Source organism: Sceloporus undulatus, chromosome 6 (assembly GCF_019175285.1).
Source record: "Sceloporus undulatus isolate JIND9_A2432 ecotype Alabama chromosome 6, SceUnd_v1.1, whole genome shotgun sequence".
In the NCBI taxonomy this organism is placed as follows: Eukaryota; Metazoa; Chordata; class Lepidosauria; order Squamata; family Phrynosomatidae; genus Sceloporus; species Sceloporus undulatus.
In genome coordinates, this window is record NC_056527.1 from 144948046 (window position 1) to 144968826 (window position 20781).

Genomic DNA, 20781 nt, shown 5'->3' on the forward strand with positions numbered 1-20781 from the left:
GTGAGAGCAGTCCGAAAAGCCAAGCCGAAGTCAGGATACCAGAAGTCAGAGCAGTCCGAAAGCCAAGCCGAAGTCAGGATATCAGAAGTCAGAGTAGTCAAATCAGTCCAGGGTCAAATCAGCAAGAAGGTAACAAGGGTCCAATCCATTCCGAGGTCAAAGCAACAAGGAGCCAGTGCCAGCAGCAGTCACACCAAAGGATCATGCAATAAACACTGGAACTGAGTTGAGGCCTCTCTACAGCTTAAGTAAGAGAAACTCTCCCCCATGCCACCTGAGGCTGGTTTGCTAATTGCCTCTCTGCAATCCTCTTGGATCTGTGCCTGCAAGCACTCTCAGCCCTTCTCTGTTTGTAAGTAGGAACATCCAGGCAAGGTTCCTCCCCAGAGTCACCACTAGGATGTTGCACCACAGGAGGCATCTCCCTAGCACTAGGACCTGGTTGGGCCTCCTCCTCTGTGGCTGGGAGATCACAGCTGGGACCTGGCAGAGCAGGATTACCACCTGGTGTAGCCTCAATTAGCTCTTGCTCTGGAGGAGGCTCCTCCTCCTCCTCCGAGAGCTGTTCTTGGCTTGCCATGACAGGAATATAAAGTCTGCTGTTGACAACATAGGGCCTGTACAGATTGGGAGAAAAGGAGCAAATCTCCCAGATGAAGGCCGCAGCAGAGAAATGCTGCGGCCTCCGGGAGCCCTAAAAAGAACCCGCTCCCGTGGGTTTTCATTGCTGTTCTCATGCACAACAATGATGTCTGCACAGCATGGCACTGTTTTGGCCCAACGCTGCGTGGACATCATCAGCACAAGCCCCGTATGGATGGCCGCATGCACTCATGGCACCCAGGCACCAATATCAGGGTTGGGTGTGTGCAGGCACCCAGCCCTGCTAAGCCCTAAAATCAGACCCTTATCTTTTGCTCTAACTTTGTAGTAGATGCTAAAAATAACTATAGGCCTTTGATAAGCTTGACGCAACACAATGACGGCACATGTGCACACAAACTAATATTCACAGGATTTAATAGGATATTTAAAGAGAGAGAAAATAACCTTTCCATTTCTTGTCCTCTAAGTAATCACAGAGAAGTGGATAGTGCCTCTTCAAATATACAATCTGTTGTAACACTTTCTCTGTAACACTGAAGGAGTGCATTCTGGGATGTTCCATGTATTGATATTCATGTTGACGCCTATTTTGTGCCGGACTCTATAACAGTGTCTAAAGTTAAATGGGAAGGAGGACCTGAATGGCTACACTAAAAATCTGGACTTGAACAATGATATGTAACGGACATTCAACAGACATTCAACTGACACTCTGATATGGCACAGTCCAGGAAAAATACTGCTACATGATCCCAATGTATTTGTATAACATCTCTTACACTGCAAAGATAATGTGTTACAATCTTAAGCCTGTGGAGTTAACAGTTTGGGTCAAGAAAGTCTTTGTGTATTTAAAGACCGAGTCAGACAGCAGCAAAATGACCTTCCTAAAGTCACTTGGGAAAGATATTGCAGTGCAAGAAATAATTGCTCACAAACTTGCTCTGTCCTTAAAGCCATCATTCTCTCACAAAAAGGGGGATGTGACTTTGGGGACACTGCACTTCTGGCACTCTGAGGTCAAATAGGTGTGCTGGCTAGTTAGCACACAACCATCCATCACAGCAAAAGAACAAGAAATGGAGGCACCATTGGAAAAAGATACAATTCCACACAGAGAGATGTGATAGCTAATAGATTGGCTATTGTTTTTTACAGATCCGCCACTTGTCAACCTGTCAGTGGAACCTCAACCTGTCCTTGAAGACAACACAGTAAAGTTTCATTGCTCTGCAAAAGCCAATCCTGCCGTCACTCAATACAGGTAAGATCATCCTCAAGAAACCATCACATCTAGCTTCTGGTGTTTCTGCTTTAAGCTACCTGCTGTCCAAGAACTGCCTGTTCGTGCTTTTAGTCACTCACCATGTGGAGTCACTTCATTTAACTGAACCAATATGAGGGACCACCCCAGTCATGATCTAGATGAGACGTGTGTCTTAAGCATCTGTTAAATGGGGCATCCAGAATTGATGTGAAGTTGAAGGCTTTCACAGCTGGAATCCATAGTTTTTTGTGGGCCATGTTCTGGATGAGTTTATTCCTGATGTTTCATCTGCATCTGTGGCTGGCATCTTCAGAGAATGATGGCATGGAGGTGTGTGCAGTATTCCAGATGAGGTCTGACGAGTTCAGAATATAGTGGGACTATTACGGTACTTCTCTTGACTTGGAAACTATGATTGTATGACTACATGCTAACATAGCATTTGCCTTCTTGACTGCAGTGTCACACTGCTGGTTCATGTTCAATTTATGATCAGCCATATGCCCAAGGTCCATTGACATGCAGTACTTCTAAGCCAAGTGTGTCCCATCCTGCATATGTGTACAGTATTTGGTTTTTGTGTCCCAAATGGGAGGCGTTAGAAAGTAGTTTGGAAAGGACTTCCTCCTCCAGATATCAAGGCTTAAGTGTTTTTCTGGCTCAAGGCTATGGAATTCTGGGAGTTGACATATGTTGTGGGGCCTAGAGCTCAGAGCTTAACTCTTTTCTGGCCTCCATTTATAGGAGACGTCCTTGAGCCAGAAAAACACTTAAGCCTTGATATCTGGGCCCCACAGCATGCTCCAACTCCCAGAGTTCCATAGCTTTGGCCGGGAAAACACTCAGACCTTGATATCAGGGCCCTACAACATGCTCCAACTCCCAGAGTTCCATAGCTTTGAGCCAGGAAAACACTCAGACCTTGATATCAGGGCCCCACAACAGGCTCCAACTCCCAGAGTTCCATAGCTGTGAGCCAGAAAAAGAGTTAAAGCGCTGCCAAAAACCCGGTTATTTCTCCAGTGTGGATGCAGCCTGATGCAGCCTCTCATCCGTCTGTCCCTCCCTCTCCTCCAGAGCAACCTTTTGCCAGCCTGGCACCTCCCCCTCAGGCCCCACATGGCCACGACTCTAGTCTTCCTGACTTCCCTGTTGTTGGGAGGGAGAGGCTGGGCGGGCCATGCAGGGAAGACAGAAAGAGATTGGCATGGCGAGGCGAGGGAGGGCGCTCCGGGGCCCCCTTTGAGTGGGGGGCCCCAGGGCCTTGCCCCGCCTGCCCTCCCCTAGCTACGGCCCTGGCTGAGGCATAGAGAGGCAAAGCCACACTTGTCTAGAACACAACAGACCGCCACAGACTTCTCAGTTCTGTCCCCAAGGCTGAGCAGATGCATCCAACAACAGGATTGCCAATAGAATTGTTGCTATATGGCAATGGGCTTCAATTGTCTCAGCATCTCAGAACTGTAACCATTTTTACATTTTGCCAAAGCGGCCACTGTTACACGCACAGCAGTTTCTTCCCAATCCAGCATGTGGCAGCTGTTTAGAGAGCCCTGGCAGTGAGCTAGCGAAACCATCTGCTTGGGGATGCTGCTAACAGAACACATGCGCCGAATGAGCATTCTACCACAGAGAGCTTTGCTTTATTATTACATGTTTCCCACACAATCGATTACCCTCTGAAACAGACAGCTTCATTAGCTTTGTTTGATTACAACTTTCAGCATCACTTCTAACACATGTATGGTGGCTGGTATACCTTTGTCAATAGCTGTTAGGAGCTCTTGTCAGGCTGGAATTCCCACTGAAGCTAATCACGCAACACACTTCTGAATATGAAAAGTTGGTTCTCATGTTAAAATGTTAAGTTATTTATTTATTAAAATTTTAACATCATGCCCTCTGGTCTAAAGATCTCAGAACAGTGTACAATAAACTCAAAATCAAAACCAAGCTAAACACATAACGGTTTAACAGGTTTTAAAAAGGCAGATTAAAGCCAATTAAAATGCTTCAAAGCAATTCAAAACCATACAAATGTGTGGATTTGTATAAAATCAGTTAGGACTCAATCCTTTTGTAAACTACCATGCTTCCACTTGGCATCAAAATGACAGCAACATAGGTGCCAATTGGGCTTCCAAGGGGAAGGTATTCCATAACTGGGATGTTTCATCAGAGAAGGCCCTTTCCCATGTCCTCCGTCCCCAATTCCTTGAGGACTCTGGAAAGGGCCAGCACTGGGTTACATAGAGTCATGCTAGATGGCCTACAGATGCCTAGCTGGACCTTTTTTTGGACATGGGTAAGTGAAACCACAGTTACTGGTCCTGCAGATACAAGGGCTACGCACAACTTCCCACTGGCTCCCCATGCTCTGGTCCAGCCTGCTAATGCAAGGGTGGACTGTCCCAGTGATGCATAGGAAGGTGCAAATTAACATACAATGGAAAAGAAAAGAGGAAAGTCAGCTTTCTGGATTCCTATCCAGTGCTGATGGGATGTTTACCCTCCACCTTTCTGGAAAGATTTCTGGACAGCCAAGATGCTGTATTTGCCCATATGTATTTCTTGCACATTTCAGGCTGATGGACCCTTGCAGATATCACCTGAATATATGGCCCGTTACAAACGGGACTTTAAGTACGGACTCAGTCCATACTAGGGTTAGGAAGGGGCGGTGCTTCCGCACCCCCTTACCCTAGTACGGACTGAGTCTGTACAAAATGTCAGCGCCCCTTCCACATGGGGGCCGCCATGACAACGTCACGACCACACCACCTCTATATGGGGTGGCACGGACGTGACATTGTCGCTCCACGCGAGGGCGTTTAATGCACCCTTTGCGCGGAGCAGGAAGGAGCTCCATTTCGGAGCTCCTTCCTGGTTTGCATCGCTGGGCGCAGCCTTCAGATGGCTGTGCCCAGCAACGCAAGGGAGAAAGGGGCCAAGCAGCCCCTTTCTCCTCCTCCCTGCTGCCACGGGGTGTCCTTGGGGCTTGAAGCCCCAAGGACACCCCTTTCCAGGCTGCGGGGAAGCGGCATTTTGCCGCTTCCCCATGGCCCAGAAAGCAGCAGATCGGGGCCTCAGCGGCTGCCGTTCTAGCCACTGAGGCCCCGATACACAAGGGAAAGGCGCGCCTACAGGCCGCCCCAAAGGGGCAGTCTATAACGCGCCTATGAATCCTCTGTGGTTGTGGATTGGTTGTGGAGCTGCCCAGTCCCCCCAAAAAACAGGTGAATTTGGTAGATTTCATGTCAGTGGGATTGTAACTCTGAGTTTTAGTTTGAACACGAAAAGAAATATCCCATGGTAATGAAACCTATCCTCCCCTGGCCTCAGTACCTTGAATAGCCCTATTAATGTTTGGACCAAATTTGTCATTTCATTGACTCAGGAGAAATGAGCTGCCCCAGAGTACTGTCATATAGACGTCTTTTGTCTTTGCATAGACAGCTAAAGATGCAACAAAGCTATTCTAGGACAATCCTTGAAAGCTGTGTTATTGAGCTAATTTATGGATGTTGAGAAGTTTAGGCAGCTAATGATTTGTTTGTTCATTGTATTTTATTAATGACTGTTTATTTCTGAACTTTGCTTTGCTTGGAACAGTTTTGTTTGCCTGGACCATACTCATGTGCTTTATTGAAATGCAGTAACCTGGCTAAAAAAGCTTTAGGCATGTCTACATTTTGCAATCCAGAAAGCAGGCATGATCAGAACCTGGGAGAGTATCTTTGTTTTCTTTTGCTGAACTGAACTCTGTGCCAAGTATTCAACAATTTACTTTTGTAGATGTCTCATTGGAAGCAGTCGATGATGCACTACTCTTGGCATCATATACCTTCTCCAGGAAAGAGTTTGTAGGGACTGCCTTTGTTTCACCATCTCTGATGTAATCTGTTTTGGAGCACTCCTGAATATATGGAATGTATGTTTTGACTGCTCATCCTTCTTACCAGCCATGTTAAAAATACTGGAATTCTACCAGAAGTGGATGAAATTGAGAGAACAGAATATCAATATGCAAAGGGATCTTGTAGCACCTCTTAGACTAACTGAAAGAAATAAGTTTGTAGAGTGAGCTTTCGGAGACTTGAGCCTACTTTCTCAAATGCATGTTTTGGACTCTAAATCAAGTCTATGAAAACTCATGCTAGCAACTTCTTTCTTTCAGTAATCTCAAAGGTGCTACAAAGCTCCCTTTCTACATTGATTTTCCAGACTAACACAACTATATCTTAGAATAGAATATAGTGAGTATGAGGTAAGGTTGGACAATTACAATAGGTCCAGAGACTAATTTTTGTAGTCAGATTTTCTTATGGCCTGCCAAAATTTCCAGGAAAAGCAAAACAAAAGTGGAAGTGGAAGTTGCTGGCACTTTGGTTTTGAGAAATGTGTATATTGTTGATGATAAAGAACTCAGGTGTATTCTGCAACATACTTAAACATTTAATTAACATAGCTGGGGTTTCCAGAAAATCTACCTCTCCCCTCCCCTCCTTCTTTGGCAACAAAAAGTATGGTCTTGAGAGTCTGCATGGATTGTGGGTTGCAAAAAAGAGCCTTTCAGGCCACAACTTTACCCACATCTATAAGAATATAATAGAAGAAGGTGTAGATTTCCAGTCTCTGTGATACAGCTAAAGCTTTCAGGTGATGGAGGCCTCAGAATCGTGGCTAAAGGTAAAGATAGTCCCTTGATACGAATAGTCATAACCAACCGTAGGGAGTGGTGCTCATCTCCGTTTCTAAGCCAAAGAGCCAGTATTGTCTGAAGACTGCTCTGGTGATCATGTGGCCAGCATGACTCCACCAAACACTGTTACCTTCCCACCGAAGTGGTGCCTATTTATCTATTTGCATTTGCATGCTTTCAAACTGCTAGGCTGGCAGAAGCTGGGACTAGTGACAGGAGCTCATCCCATCATGTAGCACTTGTCAGAATCTACCTTCATGCAGGGATTCAGGGTGTATTCTGCCACAATGATTGTAGGGGTTAGGGAGATGATTAGGGATAGTTATAGATACGAGGGAGGTTGCAGAAGGGAGGCCAGTGAGCAAGCTCTCTCTCTCTCTCTCTCTCTCTCTCTCTCTCTCTCTCACACACACACACACACACATATATATATATAGAGTTACATAGGTAGATAGAGATATAGATATGTAAACACATATATAGTATATATAGAGATAGTGATATAGATAGGTTGATAGACATGATGGGGATTAGACCAACAACACTTGCATTTAAGTCTCTCAGGGAAAGGCATTCTGGGAAGGAGTTGTGACCACCATGGGATATGCTGCAGATGATCACATATCAGGAACTGTCAGCTGAGAGCAGCAAGCAACTGGGGCCATTCAGGCAGTTTTATGATGGAGTGATGGTTAACAGACACCCTCTATTCCGGCATCCATAGATTTCTCAGGACAGAGGAGCTTAAGAACCAAATGGCGCTTTCGCAAGGGCAGCTTTGATGTAGAATTCCTTTCTCTGGGATGAAGGGGGGAAAGGGGGGGTTGGCTATTTGGGCAGACCAGGAGGAAAGGGGAGGGGGTCTGGGGTTTTAAAATGCAGTTTCTATTGGGAGTCCTTCAGATTTAGCAAAAACGTGATCCAGTGTATTTCTACTTTCCTTATAATAAATTTTTGTTTCTTACAATAGTTGTTGTTAAGGTCTGGTTAGAATACGCAATTCTCACAGCACTTGGGCTTCGAACTGCCAACCTTCTGATCTTCTGATCATCAGAACTGGCATCTTAACCAAAAAGTAAGACACTGCATCTCAGAATACCAGAATCCCAGAATCTTGGCTATCAGAACAGAATTGCAAAATAAATGACACTTTATATATTTCATACTGTGTGTGAGAATATTTCCTCCATGTATCATGTACCATGTCAGGAGGCTGCCTTAGTGTCACTTTGCCTTCACATGAGTCAGTTTAATGGGGTAGAGATAGGGCTAGAGGAATAGGCTTTTACAATGTATGCCCCTGTTGCAGCATCAAAAGATTACTAAATCTTCTAGGTACATAACTATGGCACTTTACAGACTGCCCAAAAGGGCAGTCTGCCGCCGCCCTTGTTTGCTGCATGAGGGAGCTGCAGCGGACAAACCGCGCTGCTCCCCCGCGCAGCAAAAAGAAGCCGCAAAAAGTAGCTTCTTTTTCCAGCATGGTTGTGACACCGCAAGGCGCCAATGGCACCCTTGCGGCATCACAAGGGCGCTGAGCCGTGCGGACGCTAGGCGTCCGTCACGTCAAAATGGTGGCGCCCATGTGTATAGGGCTCTGCCATGTTGACGCCCTCATCACATGTGAGGGGCGAGGGGCATCTAAAAGCGCCGCCCCTCGCATGTGATGACAGCGCCTCTATGGGCCCAATCAACCTATGATAGGCTGATCGCTCTGGGATGGAGAATCTACCAACTGCCCTGATTAATTTAAAATGTATCAGAGAGTAGCTATTATATTCCAAGATGGCAGGACCTTGAGCTGGCCACCATCTTTTACATAGAGCTTGGGAAGTTATTTTTTCAAATAACAGTATAATTCATTACTGTTACACAGTACAGTGGCTTTTTAAAAGGTAAATCATTGTTGTTACTGTAATGGTTTCAAAAGTAATTTTGTCTTGTAACTTGTGTTGCAAATACAACAACATTCAGCACTCTGAGAGCTGGAGATACCTTAAAGTAGTCTCTTCCATTACCATCTGGAAGAGCCCACAAATATGCAAAATTAGCTGATGTTGACACAGGAGTAAAGATTCATCCTTCTTATGCTGGAATGACAGCACTGGGCCAAGATGGCACGTGAAAAAACCTGCTTTTTAATAAGGGTGATCTAGTTAGGAAGCAAAACCTGCCTGTGTTGTGGATTCATATTTACAGCCATGAACAACCCAATTGGGACCCCAAAAATTTACCTTTCATGCTGAGAAATGACTTCTGCAGCATACTGTCAGTTGTGGGGTGCATTGGGACAAGCAGTTGAGACAGGACCCCGAGGGGTCTCTCCAGTTACCAATTCTGTTGAGAAACCATTGCATTCTCTCTCGCCCTCCTCAGGATTTTCCCTGTATGCCAACTCCACTGTCTTCCTTCCTTTAAACATGGCATTTGGTCTTGCCGAATCACAGGGGCAATAAATACCTTTGTAAATTGGTAAATAAATCATGTGATTCAGCTCACTTCCTTTAGGAAGTTTTCTCACTGAAAAGAAAAGGTTCTCCTGCTACTCTCTCCGTCTCCCATCTCTTTACTCTATCAATCTTCCAAAAGATGGTGAGATAAAGATTTCTTCTTTTACCCTGAACTATTCATGAGATAATCCTATAACATCCAAACAGCGATGCCTTTATTGGACCAACCAAAATGCACAATGACATGTTGCAAGCTTTCGAAGTCACGCTGGCTTCTTCATTAGGCAAACAGGAGAAAATTCTGATGGCAGGGAGGGCTATCTGCAGGCTGGCACCTCTCCCTTTGGCCATTTGGTCACTGGTAGATATCCATTTGCAATTCAAAGAAGATGTTTCCTTGGATCCCAGCATTAGATAGGTTAGGATGAAGCCTCCATGCATATGTAGATTCAAGCCATTAGTAAAGTTTTGTTTTTTAAACTACAAGCTATTTGTGTTGTCTCTGAGGCAGCTTCAGTTCTTAGAGAAGCACTGGCCCAGGACAGACTGCCCCAAAAGTGTGGGCTGGCGACGGCCTGTTTCTCTCTGGAGGAATGCTGCAGCAGCCAAACTGCCCGGTATCCCTCTGTCCTAAAAAGAATCCGGAAAAACTGGCTCTTTTTTGGGTCGCCAGGTGCACGTCATGAATGCACCAATGGTGCATTCGTGACACAAGCAATGTGCAGCAATGTCTATATGCTGCATGTCGCTTACGTCAAGATGGCGGCACTAGGGCTAGGGACCATGTGGTTGATGCACGGTCCCTAACCCTAGTATTGGTGATGGCAGCACGGCGCCTTGGAACCGTCAGTCCCAGGCCTAAATTAGACAAGGAAGTTTATTGTATGGGCCCTAAAACGGGCCCGTTGCATTCTAAAACGGGTGCACGCAGGGGCGCGCATGGAAAGGGATGGGGCTAGGGACCGCATTTTACTGCACAAGGGAATGCCACCACTGCGTTCCAATCGCGTCCTCTCTCCATTCCAGAGGGCGCGATTTCTGAGAACTGTTCTAAAGCATTCTCAGAAATCGTGCCCTCTGGAACGGAGGGAGGATGCGATTGGAACGCCCGGCAGCAGTGGTGGCATTCAATTGTGTAGTAAAATGCAGTTCTTAGCCCCATCCCATTCCGTGCACGCCCCTGTTGTAGGACGCAATGGGCCCGTTTTAGGACCCGTGCGATAAACATCAAAGATATGTTTCTGCTACTCTGCTAATTTAAAGCTAGACCTTAACAGGTTTCGCTTTGACATTCTTGATATCTGATATCTTGATATTTTTGTTTCCTTAACAAAGGTGAAGCCTTAGGAAACTTGAACCCCCAACATATTCTCAAGGCACCCCTTCATCTGCAGCACTCTGTCCCCAGCTCTTCAGAAACTCTTCAGTTGGGTTGCTGCCAGGCAGTCAACATTAACTGTAACTATTATTAGGAAGCTCTATCACTGTAGTTAGATAGCAATGCAATATCTCATATTTGGTGAAAGTATCCATAAAAATGCACAGATTAAAAAATGCATTAGGCAAAACAGAATACAAACATGAAACCAGGACATATCTGTACAAACCTTCATGCAAAAACAACAATAACAAGAACAAACCAAACAAAAAAACAACAACCAAAAAACAGTTCTCTACATGAACCAAACTTAAACTTGAGAAAGAAGAAGAAACAGAGAGGAATGAAAATTGACAGATTTCTCCTAGTTGAGACACTCTCAGTCTCCTTCTTTTTGATACATTCTGGGCTTCTCAGTGCCTTGCAATTTGAAAATTTGCAATGTTCAAGTCTCCCTGAAACACTTTGCGCTTGTGTGTGCACCACGGCTGAGGTTCTTAATCTGAGTCTATCCAGGTGCATCAGAACATTAACTCCAAAGGTCAGACCTTGTTAAAGAGCTGCATAGGCCACATTCTGCATGATTTAAATCTTGTTGCTCTAGCCTTTACCCAAAATGCAGGTCATAAAAGGTCTTCCAGCTGCAGATATTGCTGGAAGGGCTAACACGCCCATAGATTTGTGATGCACATTTCATAGTTCAGTGCTCTTTAATGTGTCCTCTCAACTGTTCTTGAAACTTTGGGGTCAACCTGGCAACAGCAGAAAGAGCAGCAGGCAGAGGAGCTCAAAAGCTGCAATTTTAAAGCATTATGAACCAATAGGGAGTGTAGATTTCTGGGAGAAATTGCAGGTCCCAAAGCTTTATACCAAGAAATGGTGCAAGACTGAATCACCTGATTCACACTGTCAGGAACATTTGAGGATATGATTATGGTTTCTTTATTTAACATAAAGACTATGTGCGGCCTTCCCGATGTTGCTGGACCACAAGTTGCATCATTTTTCAGTACTAGCTATGCTGACTACAGGTGATGGGAGCTGAAGCCCAGCAACATCTGGAACCCCACACATTGCCACTGCCTGCTTGAAATTCATTCCTCTGACCAGCAGATCCAGTGACTTAAGGAGGTCAGCCTGCATATTTTGCAACTGCCATGACTAATAACCTGCACCAGAGTCAGTTAGGAATCCATGCCAACTTAAGGTAGAGATTTTCAGCATCTGGCCTCCATCATATGCATGAGCTGGAGAAGAAAGAGCCAAGGGAGGGGAATGGGGAAAGTGTGTAAAACAAAACTTAAAATACAGTCAACCCTCCACTTTTGCTGGGGATTCGTTCTGGACACACACACCCCACGAAAACAGAGACTCGCGTGTATTCAAGCCCCATAGGCTTGAATCTGAAGCATCCCCATGAGCACGCAGCGCACACCCCATTGGGGTTAACGGAGGTCGCCCCTTTGTGTATAAGCAAGAATGCGGATCTCAAGTCCACGAGAAAGGACTGTATAACGTTTGGCATAATAATGTATTTATTTTGGCATAATAATGTCCAGCTATGTGAATTTTGTGCAGAACAATTTCTGAATTGCAAATAGGCTTCAAAAACTGCTATTTTTAAATACTTTCTCTGAGGGGCAAAATTGTTAAAAATACCCACTGCTTCCTTAAAGAATAAACCTAGTGAATGATTGCATTCCTATTTGGGGAGGTTTCATTTTTGGACACAATTTGGAGTGCTTTCATCTGAAAATTATGGGAGTGTTCAGTGGGGTCCAGGAGCCTCATGGGGCCATGGGCTATCATTTCCCTGCTCCTGATATACACAAATGTTGTGACCTTTAGTTGTTCTTTCAATTGGACATTTGATATATCTTTTTTAAAAAATGCTAGGTACCATTGATGGATAGTTAATGGAACAGTGACAGGTCTGAAGCCACAAGGCAATTCAGTGAAGCAGTCAAAGACTGGTGTACTTAGTTTAGAGCTGTCAGCCCATTAAAAGATTATTAGTTTTTAATTTGCAGTTTAAAGAATGAGTTTAAAAATAGCTTTACACAAGATATGTGTATGTCACAAACTCACAGCCCCAATTAAAATGAACAACCACTAATGATTCAAGTGAAGTGTGCAGCCCAGTACTGTGCCAGTTTACTTATATGTAAGCTCTACTGGCTTCAATATAACTTACTCCCAAGTGCACATAGGATTTCAGTTTTAGTTGATTAAACTCCCAACTTCCTGTGGGCAAGGCAAGGAATGCAGGTAGTAGCTCAGTTCTGGAGTAGAGCAGTTCTTTAAATGTCCTGGCAATTTACATCATGAAAGATGATTAGACTGGAATTAATTTGGGTCATCCAGTTTTGAGTGTCAAGTGTAAAGATGTAAAGTGTCAAGATATAGCATTGGATGCCAAAGTTAAGATTATCCATGCCATTGTATTTCCACTTTCTACGTATTATTATTATTATTATTATTATTATTATTATTACTACTACTATTTATTCCATGTGTCTCCATGGATTGAGGCAAGGGAAAACAGCAGAGCAACAAATACAGAACATCAGTTAAAAATACAATGTGAAATTAGACAGTGAAGAAAGCAGATAGGAGGAGAATCAACTCATGCTGATTCTGCACCATCTAGAGCTGGAGGATCTAAAGATTGTAGTCCACCTGCTGGTAACCTCAAAGCTGACCTTTTGCAATGTGCTGTGCATTGGGCTACTTCTGTACCAAGTTTGGAAACTTCAGTTAATTCAAAATACGACAGGCAGATTTGTTACTGGGATATCCAGGAGTGATCATATGTTACCACTATTAAAATCATTCCACTGGCTGTTAATTACTTTCCAAGGTGTTATTACCTTCAAAGCCTTCCATGGTTTGGGTCCAGGTTACCTAGCGGATCCCCTCCTCCCATATAATCTGCTCTGTATACTCAAGTCCTCTGGCGGACATTTACTCCAACCAGCCAGGACTAGGTTGCCACACACACTACACTTGATCTTAGCCAAAAGGCCAAGAAGCAATATTTGTGGGCCCCGAAATCCTTCAGCTGACAACTGAAGCCCACTGAATGCTCCTGTAATTTTCAGAGGAAAGCACCTCAAAATTGACCGCTTCTCGGCCTTTTGGCTCAGGTCAAGTGTAGCCTCGGTTGGACACTGTCAGCCAGAGGACTTTCTCTTCAGCTGCCCCTCAACTCTGGAACGACCGGAGGGAAGAGATTCGACAGCTGGATACTCTATCTGAATTAAAGACAAGTCTCTTCTGCCAAGCTTATCCAGATGATTTCAAGTTGTACATTTTAAATGATGAATTGTAAATGTGGATTGTTTTACTATGTACAGTCCTCCCTCCATTTTCGCAGGGGATCAGTTCCAGATGCTCCCCCCCCCCTCACAAAAATGAAAAAATGAGCATATTCAAACCCTATTGGCTTGAATGGAGGCATGCTCCTGTGTAAGTGTGCGCCATGGGCGCATGCCCCATTTTAACTCCCTCCATTCACCCCCCACGGATAATCAAGGGGAGCGGATCCCAAGTCTGCAAGAACGGAGAGAAGACTGTATGTGCCTTGTTTGTTCTTTTAAACTGATGTGTTTTTGACTGACATTGTGTTTTTAATTGGTGTTTTGTATTTGTTGGTCTGCTGTTTTCCCTTGCCTCAACCCATGCAGACACGTGGAATAAATAAATAAATGAATGAATAATAAGAATTGTTATTAGAAATGTGGTGCTGGAGAAGAGGTCTACCACAGACAGCCCCAAAGACAAACATGTTACTTTTTAGACTCTAAGTTCCAGAATCCTCCAGCTAGTATGATCACTGAGAGATTCTGGGAAGTATAATTTTTAAAAGGGTAGGTAGCATATCCAAGGTCTGATTTTATCCCATTTTTGCCTCTCAGCAATTTTTTCAAGTCAATATAAAAATCATTTTATATTCATTTCCATTGTTTATCCTTAAGAGATGGTTTTGGGATTTCTCTTGATATACACATTTTTGCAAGTCATAGAATCATAGAATCGTAAAGTTGGAAGGGACCCCAATGGACATCCAGTCCAACCCCATTGTGCCATGCAGGAACTCTCAATCAAAGCATCCCCATTGACAGATGGCCATCCAGCCTCTGTTTAAAGACCTCCAAGGAGGGAGACTCCATTACACTCCAAGGAAAGAGTGTGTTCCACTGTCGAACAGTCCTTACTTTCAGGACATTCCTCATAATGTTGAGCTGGAATCTTTTTTCCTGGAGCTTGCATCCATTGCTCCATTGGGTCCTTTCTTGTTCTCTTGTTTGTCAATTTCAATAACAAATATAATTTGACCATGTTTCCCAAACATTTTTAATTGGAAAACTGTATCACAGATGTTAGGAAAATGTGAATATTAAACAATTTTCCCCATCCCTATCTTAAAGCCTTTAAATTATTATTTTTTCATAACTTTTCCTTCCCACCATATACTTCTACCACATTGAGTGGTTCTTTTCATTTCATCACTCATAGCTAGGCAAAGCTCGCTAACATCACCAGCTTGATATCACCCAGGATGTTATCAGACTAGGGAAATTGGAAGTATAATCCAATGGCAATCTGAACACAATCATGGGGTTTGACATTATTGCACGATAGACTACCACATGCAATTTTGGGCAATGGGAAGTCAGTCCGAATGCAATCATACGGTTTCATGTTATTGCATGAGAGGTGATCACACGCAATTTCAGGCAATAGCAAGCTATTTTCAGGCAATGGGAAGTCAGTTCAAATGCGATTTGAATTTATGTAAATTTGCTGAACTAGCGAATTCACATGAATGCGTTCTGGCCCCACTTCATTCGAAATTAAGAGAAATTCCTCCCGAATGATAAACTCCCCAGAGAGACATACACACACAGGCTTGCTCTCTGTTTATTACTCTGAGGAACTCTTCAACTCTTAAGTGGTGAATAAACATCAAAATAAATCTCACTGATTAAATAGGCCTACTGAAATCAGGACTAACAATAGGATTTAGGTTACAGAGAGTCCGTTGTGTTTTTACATTCTTGGGAACCCACAACCACATATTGTTTCCTCTGGAGATCAGGTTATCATGACCTACCTCCTGTTAGGGTTTTATGACTTAATTAGAACATTGATGCTACTTTCCCTAGCAGCCATTCCTGCCGGCTGCAAATCTAACCCTCCATGCAATAAAGTAGTAATTGCATTTTGAGTTAGAAAGAAGAGTTATTAATCTGAGGAATCAATTACTGTCAAAGATACAAATAGGTCTGCTTTCATATTTACTACAGATGCAGGGGGCAGAAGGAGGGCAAGTCAGACGTGTGCAAAAAGGTTGGTAAAAAATAGCCAAGTGAAGGTACATGGTAAACTCTGATAGATCAGATGTCATATTCAGTGGGAGGTTAATCACTGAGAATGGAAGATTTTTACATAACAGATTGGTGCAGGGATGGGAAATCTGTGGTCCACAAAACATTGTTGGATTCCAACTCCCAGCTTCCTGCAACTTTGGCTAAATTGGCTACAAACAAGGCTAGTGTTGTTTTTGTTGTAGTTGTTATCTTTACATGCCTTCAAGCTTATTCCAACTTATGGTGTCCAAAGGTTTTCTTGGCCAAATTTATTCAAAGAAGGTGTGTCATTGCCGTCTTCTGAGGCAAAGAGTGTGCGACTTACCCAGGGTTATTCAGTGGGTTTCCATGGCTGAGCCAGAATTTGAACCCTTGCCTCACAGAGTCCTAGTCCAAAACTCAGACCATTTCACTGCTCTCCACCATTAGAACCATACCTTATTTAAAATATGAATAGATTTTATTAATTTTATAAATGTTAGTGTGTTGATTAAGCACTTTGGTAGATGAAAAAAGTGATTTAAAGGGGGAAAAGAACATTTTCTTGGAGTTTAATTTATGCATATGTGTTGTGAAAGGTATCCTTTTCTAATAGTAGTGCCTCTTTTCTCATCTACAGAGAATTGGAATGGGAAAATAATTTTAATTTGATTTTATTGCATTTGCACAAAGCCATAGCAAACCACAAAAGATACAACAATAAAACACAATAAAATTTCCATAGAAAATTAAAATGCATCACACTTATGCACAATATATATATATTTTAAAATCACCAGCAGCTTGTTACAAACTTGACCATGAATCAGTATCTAGTAAGAGGAAACTCAGAGTAAAATAACTGGTCTAATGGCCAGTTTTGTTAATCACAAAAATATTAGACTTTAACATAGGCCTGATACAAAAAGGCAACAAGCGTCGTCCGGGGGCCGAAATTAGGCTCAGGAGCGCAGAGCAACTGCATGTTCCCAAGCCCTACCACACCATAATGGGGGCTGCCATGATGACATCCAAATGGTGCTGTGCCATGCGGGCATCATCAGCGCATGTAATCACACCAATGGCACACAAGCGTGCCCTAAAAAGAACCCATTGGTCTTTCACTAGAAACTCAATAGACGTGGCATGAGCCTGATATCCCTTGGAAGGAAGTTCCATAACTATGATGCAACAAGAACAAGAACAAGAGGTTCTAGGCAGGTGTGTGTGTGTGTGTGTGTGCGTGTATCCAAGTCACCTGTCAGCTTCTGGCAACCTCATGAATTTCTTAGGGATTTATTAGGCAAGGAAAACTCATAGGTGGATATCTCTGACCCAAGCTGTTTTGGGCTTTGTAGGCCAAAATCAGCACATTGAATAGAGCTTGGGAACAAACTGGAAGCTAGAGAAGTTGGATTTTGCAACCTATCCTTTAATTATCTCGTTGTTTAGACTATTGTAATGAACTCTATGTGGAAGCTAGTGCAATTACTTCAAAAAGGATGATGTGTTGCTTCCAAACACTTTTGAAAGGCAACTCCACATAGAGTTCTTTACAGTAGCCTAAACAAGGAAATAGTTAAAGGATGGGTTTCAAAATCCAGCTTCTTTAGACAAAGGAGCAGCTTTGGCAATGTGATTTAGAGATTAATTGCAGTATTCCTAGTAAGCAATAGGTGGCAATGTGTCCTCCCTCAAAGACTTATTTGTACTCATGTTCCTTTCTTAAACACCTAAAGGAGTTTTTCAGCACCGGCGGCACACTGGCGTAGCATCTTTCTGAAATAACCTGATAGTAGCCAAGGCTGGACAAAGGCAGCCCTAGCTTGGTCACAGCAACTACAGGGTCTTTCAGAAACATTGGCAAGTCCAAGAGCATTCCCAACATGTCTCAAGCAACAACCTCCTGCTGTATGTCCCTGTCGTTTAAACTGTACCAGCTTCTGCCTAAATTTGTCACAGCATCTTGTGTATTAGAAAAAAAAAGTCATATCAAGGAGAGATGCATTCAGACATTTACTTATGGATCATCTAGGTAAATTTGTGCATTCTGCAGTTTACATAAACAAGAATGGAAGAGAAAGGGGAATGGCAGGCACATAGTTAATGACTTCAGAACGGTCCTTTAAAAATATATTTTAATATCTTTCTCAAAAAGAAATTATACTTGTGAGAATCAAGTACTAAAAATTGGAAGGGGAAGGGCATACATTTGGAGATAGGAGATGTACAACTTCAGGAAAGAACCACTCAACCAATGAAAAAATAATCTAGAGAGGTTCTCACATAATCCAGCTAATCCATGTGCGGTCAATGCCGAAAGAAACAGGAGCTTAGTTGCTAGCTAGCCAGAAAGGCAGTAGCCTGCAGAGCCGGCCGGGCTATCAGTGGCTCACCTAATCTCCATGGTTTTTCATCTGAATGGAGCGGCATCTGCGTGCTGTTGATTCACATCAGCACCAGGGACAAATTCATTTTCTGCTCCTAGCTTAACACTCCCTTCCCCCTCGGATTACTAACTGTTAGTGCAGAAGGCAGACCTAAGGAGTTGAAAACAGCTGCTACCGAGAGATAAGAAGGTAGTTTGAGCTTTCTGGAGCATCCTCTTTTGCTCATTCGGCTGGGAGAAGGAAAGGAGGTGTCTGTTTGGACAGAGGTGTCCTAAGGATGATATGAGTGAATACTTGTGGGGATGTCGGTAGTTCCTTGCCTCCGTTGAAGCTGAAGGTATTGTGCAGACTTACACAACCAACAGGCTGTATCTCCCATCAATTTTAAAAGATGAAAATCCATACTTTGGCCTTGCCTCCCCTGGCCATCAGCGACAAGCAGTGTGAGCAATTTTATTTGTCTGGCATATCCTCTAAATGGTTTTACAGTCCTAAATTTTAAATGCAAGTGAAATCTCTTTTTTCTTTTTTTTTTTTTTTTTTTTTTTTTTTTTTTTTTTTTTTGTTGCATGCCTAGGTTGTTTCGACTTACGGGACTGTATCACAGGGATTTCATAGCAAGATTTTTTTTCAGAAAGGTTTTGCCTTGGCCTTCCTCTAATGCTGAGAGAGTGGGACTTGTCCAGGTCACCCACGGCCTCCCATGCCTGAGTGGAACTAACAACCTGATCTCCAGAGTCCTAGTTCAACACCCAAACCTGACTTTTCATCATGATACTACTCAGAAAACACAGTTTAGTTTAAGATCTCCCCTAAGGCAAGGCTGAGGAACATGTGAGTGTTTGTTGTACTACATCTTCCAAACCCCCCACCACCACCACCACCACCTTTGACTATGATGGCTGGGGTGATGGGAATTCCAGCCCAACATTCCCCATTCCTCAATATCAATTCTTCAGTATCAAATTGTTTCCCAAATCACCGCTATGATCTATTTGGAATAGCGGTTTATAAAATAAAACGTATTATTATTATTATTATTAAATGTTAGAATTTCCCAGTTAAATTTTCAATTTTCTAATATATTACACTCATCCCTCCACATTTGCAGCTTTGATATTTGCGATTTGATTATTCATGTTTTGATTAATTAGGGAGATTACCGCACTAGGGTAAAGGTTCCCCAATGTGTTCTCACGGGCGCAAGCCTGGAACGTGATGAGAGCCAGAACGTCTAGTTTAACCGCACAGGGAATGCCGCCATCGCGCCGCCGGGCGTTCCAAATGTGTTCCAAATGTGTTCCAGGGAGGCATTTAAACCGTTCCCAGAAATGGCCTCCCTGGACACATTGGAACACATTTGGAACGCCCGGCGGCGACGGCGGCATTCCGCTGTGCGGTAAACTAGCGTTCTGGCTCTCATCACGTTCCAGGCTTGCGCCCGCGAGAACACATTGGGGAACACTTTTACCCTAGTGCGGTAATCTCCATGCTCTCTCTAGAAATAGCTAGGTCCTCCAATGCAACTCTATGGTCAACTTTAACTAAAAGTTGCACTGAAAGACCTAGAGAGTCCTAGAGAAACCACTCTACTAGGCCTTTGTAGCTCCTCCAGCGCAATTCTATGGTCAGTGTCTGTTGGATACTGACCACAGAGTTGTGCCAGAGGACCTAGAGATTCCTAGAGAGGTGTCCTCTCAGTAAAAACATGGTGTTTTTGTTATTTGCAGTTTTGCCATATTCACGGGTGTGTGTGTGTGTGCCCCTAACGCTAGTGAATATGGAGGGACAAGTGTAGTTGTTAAATCAGGACATGTATCCCTTGGACTAAATCTGTCTCTAAAGAATGCTTCTTAGCCATGTAATTCTGTCCTAGAAGCGGGGACCTGCATCCCTGGAAATGTGGAGACTAAGGCAGCGATCCTCATCATAATTTATGCCTACATCAGTGCTGTATGTGTGAGTGCATCAGCATGCTGCATAAGTACTTTTTGGACATTGCATACCTCCTTGTTTGATGCCTTTTCTTTTGCTGTATAGGGGCAACTGAAGAGCACCCAAGAGCAGCCCCCCCAGGAGCCACTGGGCAGAAGTTGACCAAATTTCTGTCCAGCAACCATCCCACTGTCATTGCACAGCTGGGGAATGGAGGAGAATCTCTTTCTCTTCCTGGACTTCCAGGATAAGGAAGCTCCACCAGCACAGAAAAGGATCTGAGCCCAGGTCCCATCAGCCCCAGCCAGGATAGCCAGAGGTTAGGAATGATGAGAGTTGTAGTATGACAACAGTTGCAGTATTACCAGTTCCCCACTTCTGCTCTTACCTGCACATTCATACATGAGAAACAAGCAAAGTAAAGTGTTGCTTTGCTTCCAAAAAGTTATTTTATTGGGTTTTGTTTTCCAATAATGTATGTGATATAGTTTCAAAGACAACTATATCCCTGTATGTAATAAGGTAGATTTGATATAGCAAATGTAAGAGTTTTCCCCCTCCAATAAACAGTTTAGCTATTATTGAGAATTTCCAATATCTCCTGCAACACATCAGAGCAGCAACAACAATACGTGACACCAGCTCTTGATATGCCAAAGACATAGTCTTTATAAAGGTCAATTTTTTAAAATTGAAGAATCT

At 43.5% G+C, this 20781-nt stretch overlaps 1 protein-coding gene across 1 annotated transcript in view; it reads left to right on the top strand.

Moving 5' to 3' along the window:
• KIRREL3 (kirre like nephrin family adhesion molecule 3) overlaps positions 1-20781 on the top strand; it is a 691985-nt gene that overhangs the window by 319713 nt on the left and 351491 nt on the right. Inside the window, 1 exon segment of the mRNA XM_042473983.1 lies at positions 1765-1870. Within this exon segment, the coding sequence (XP_042329917.1) occupies positions 1765-1870 (106 nt within the window).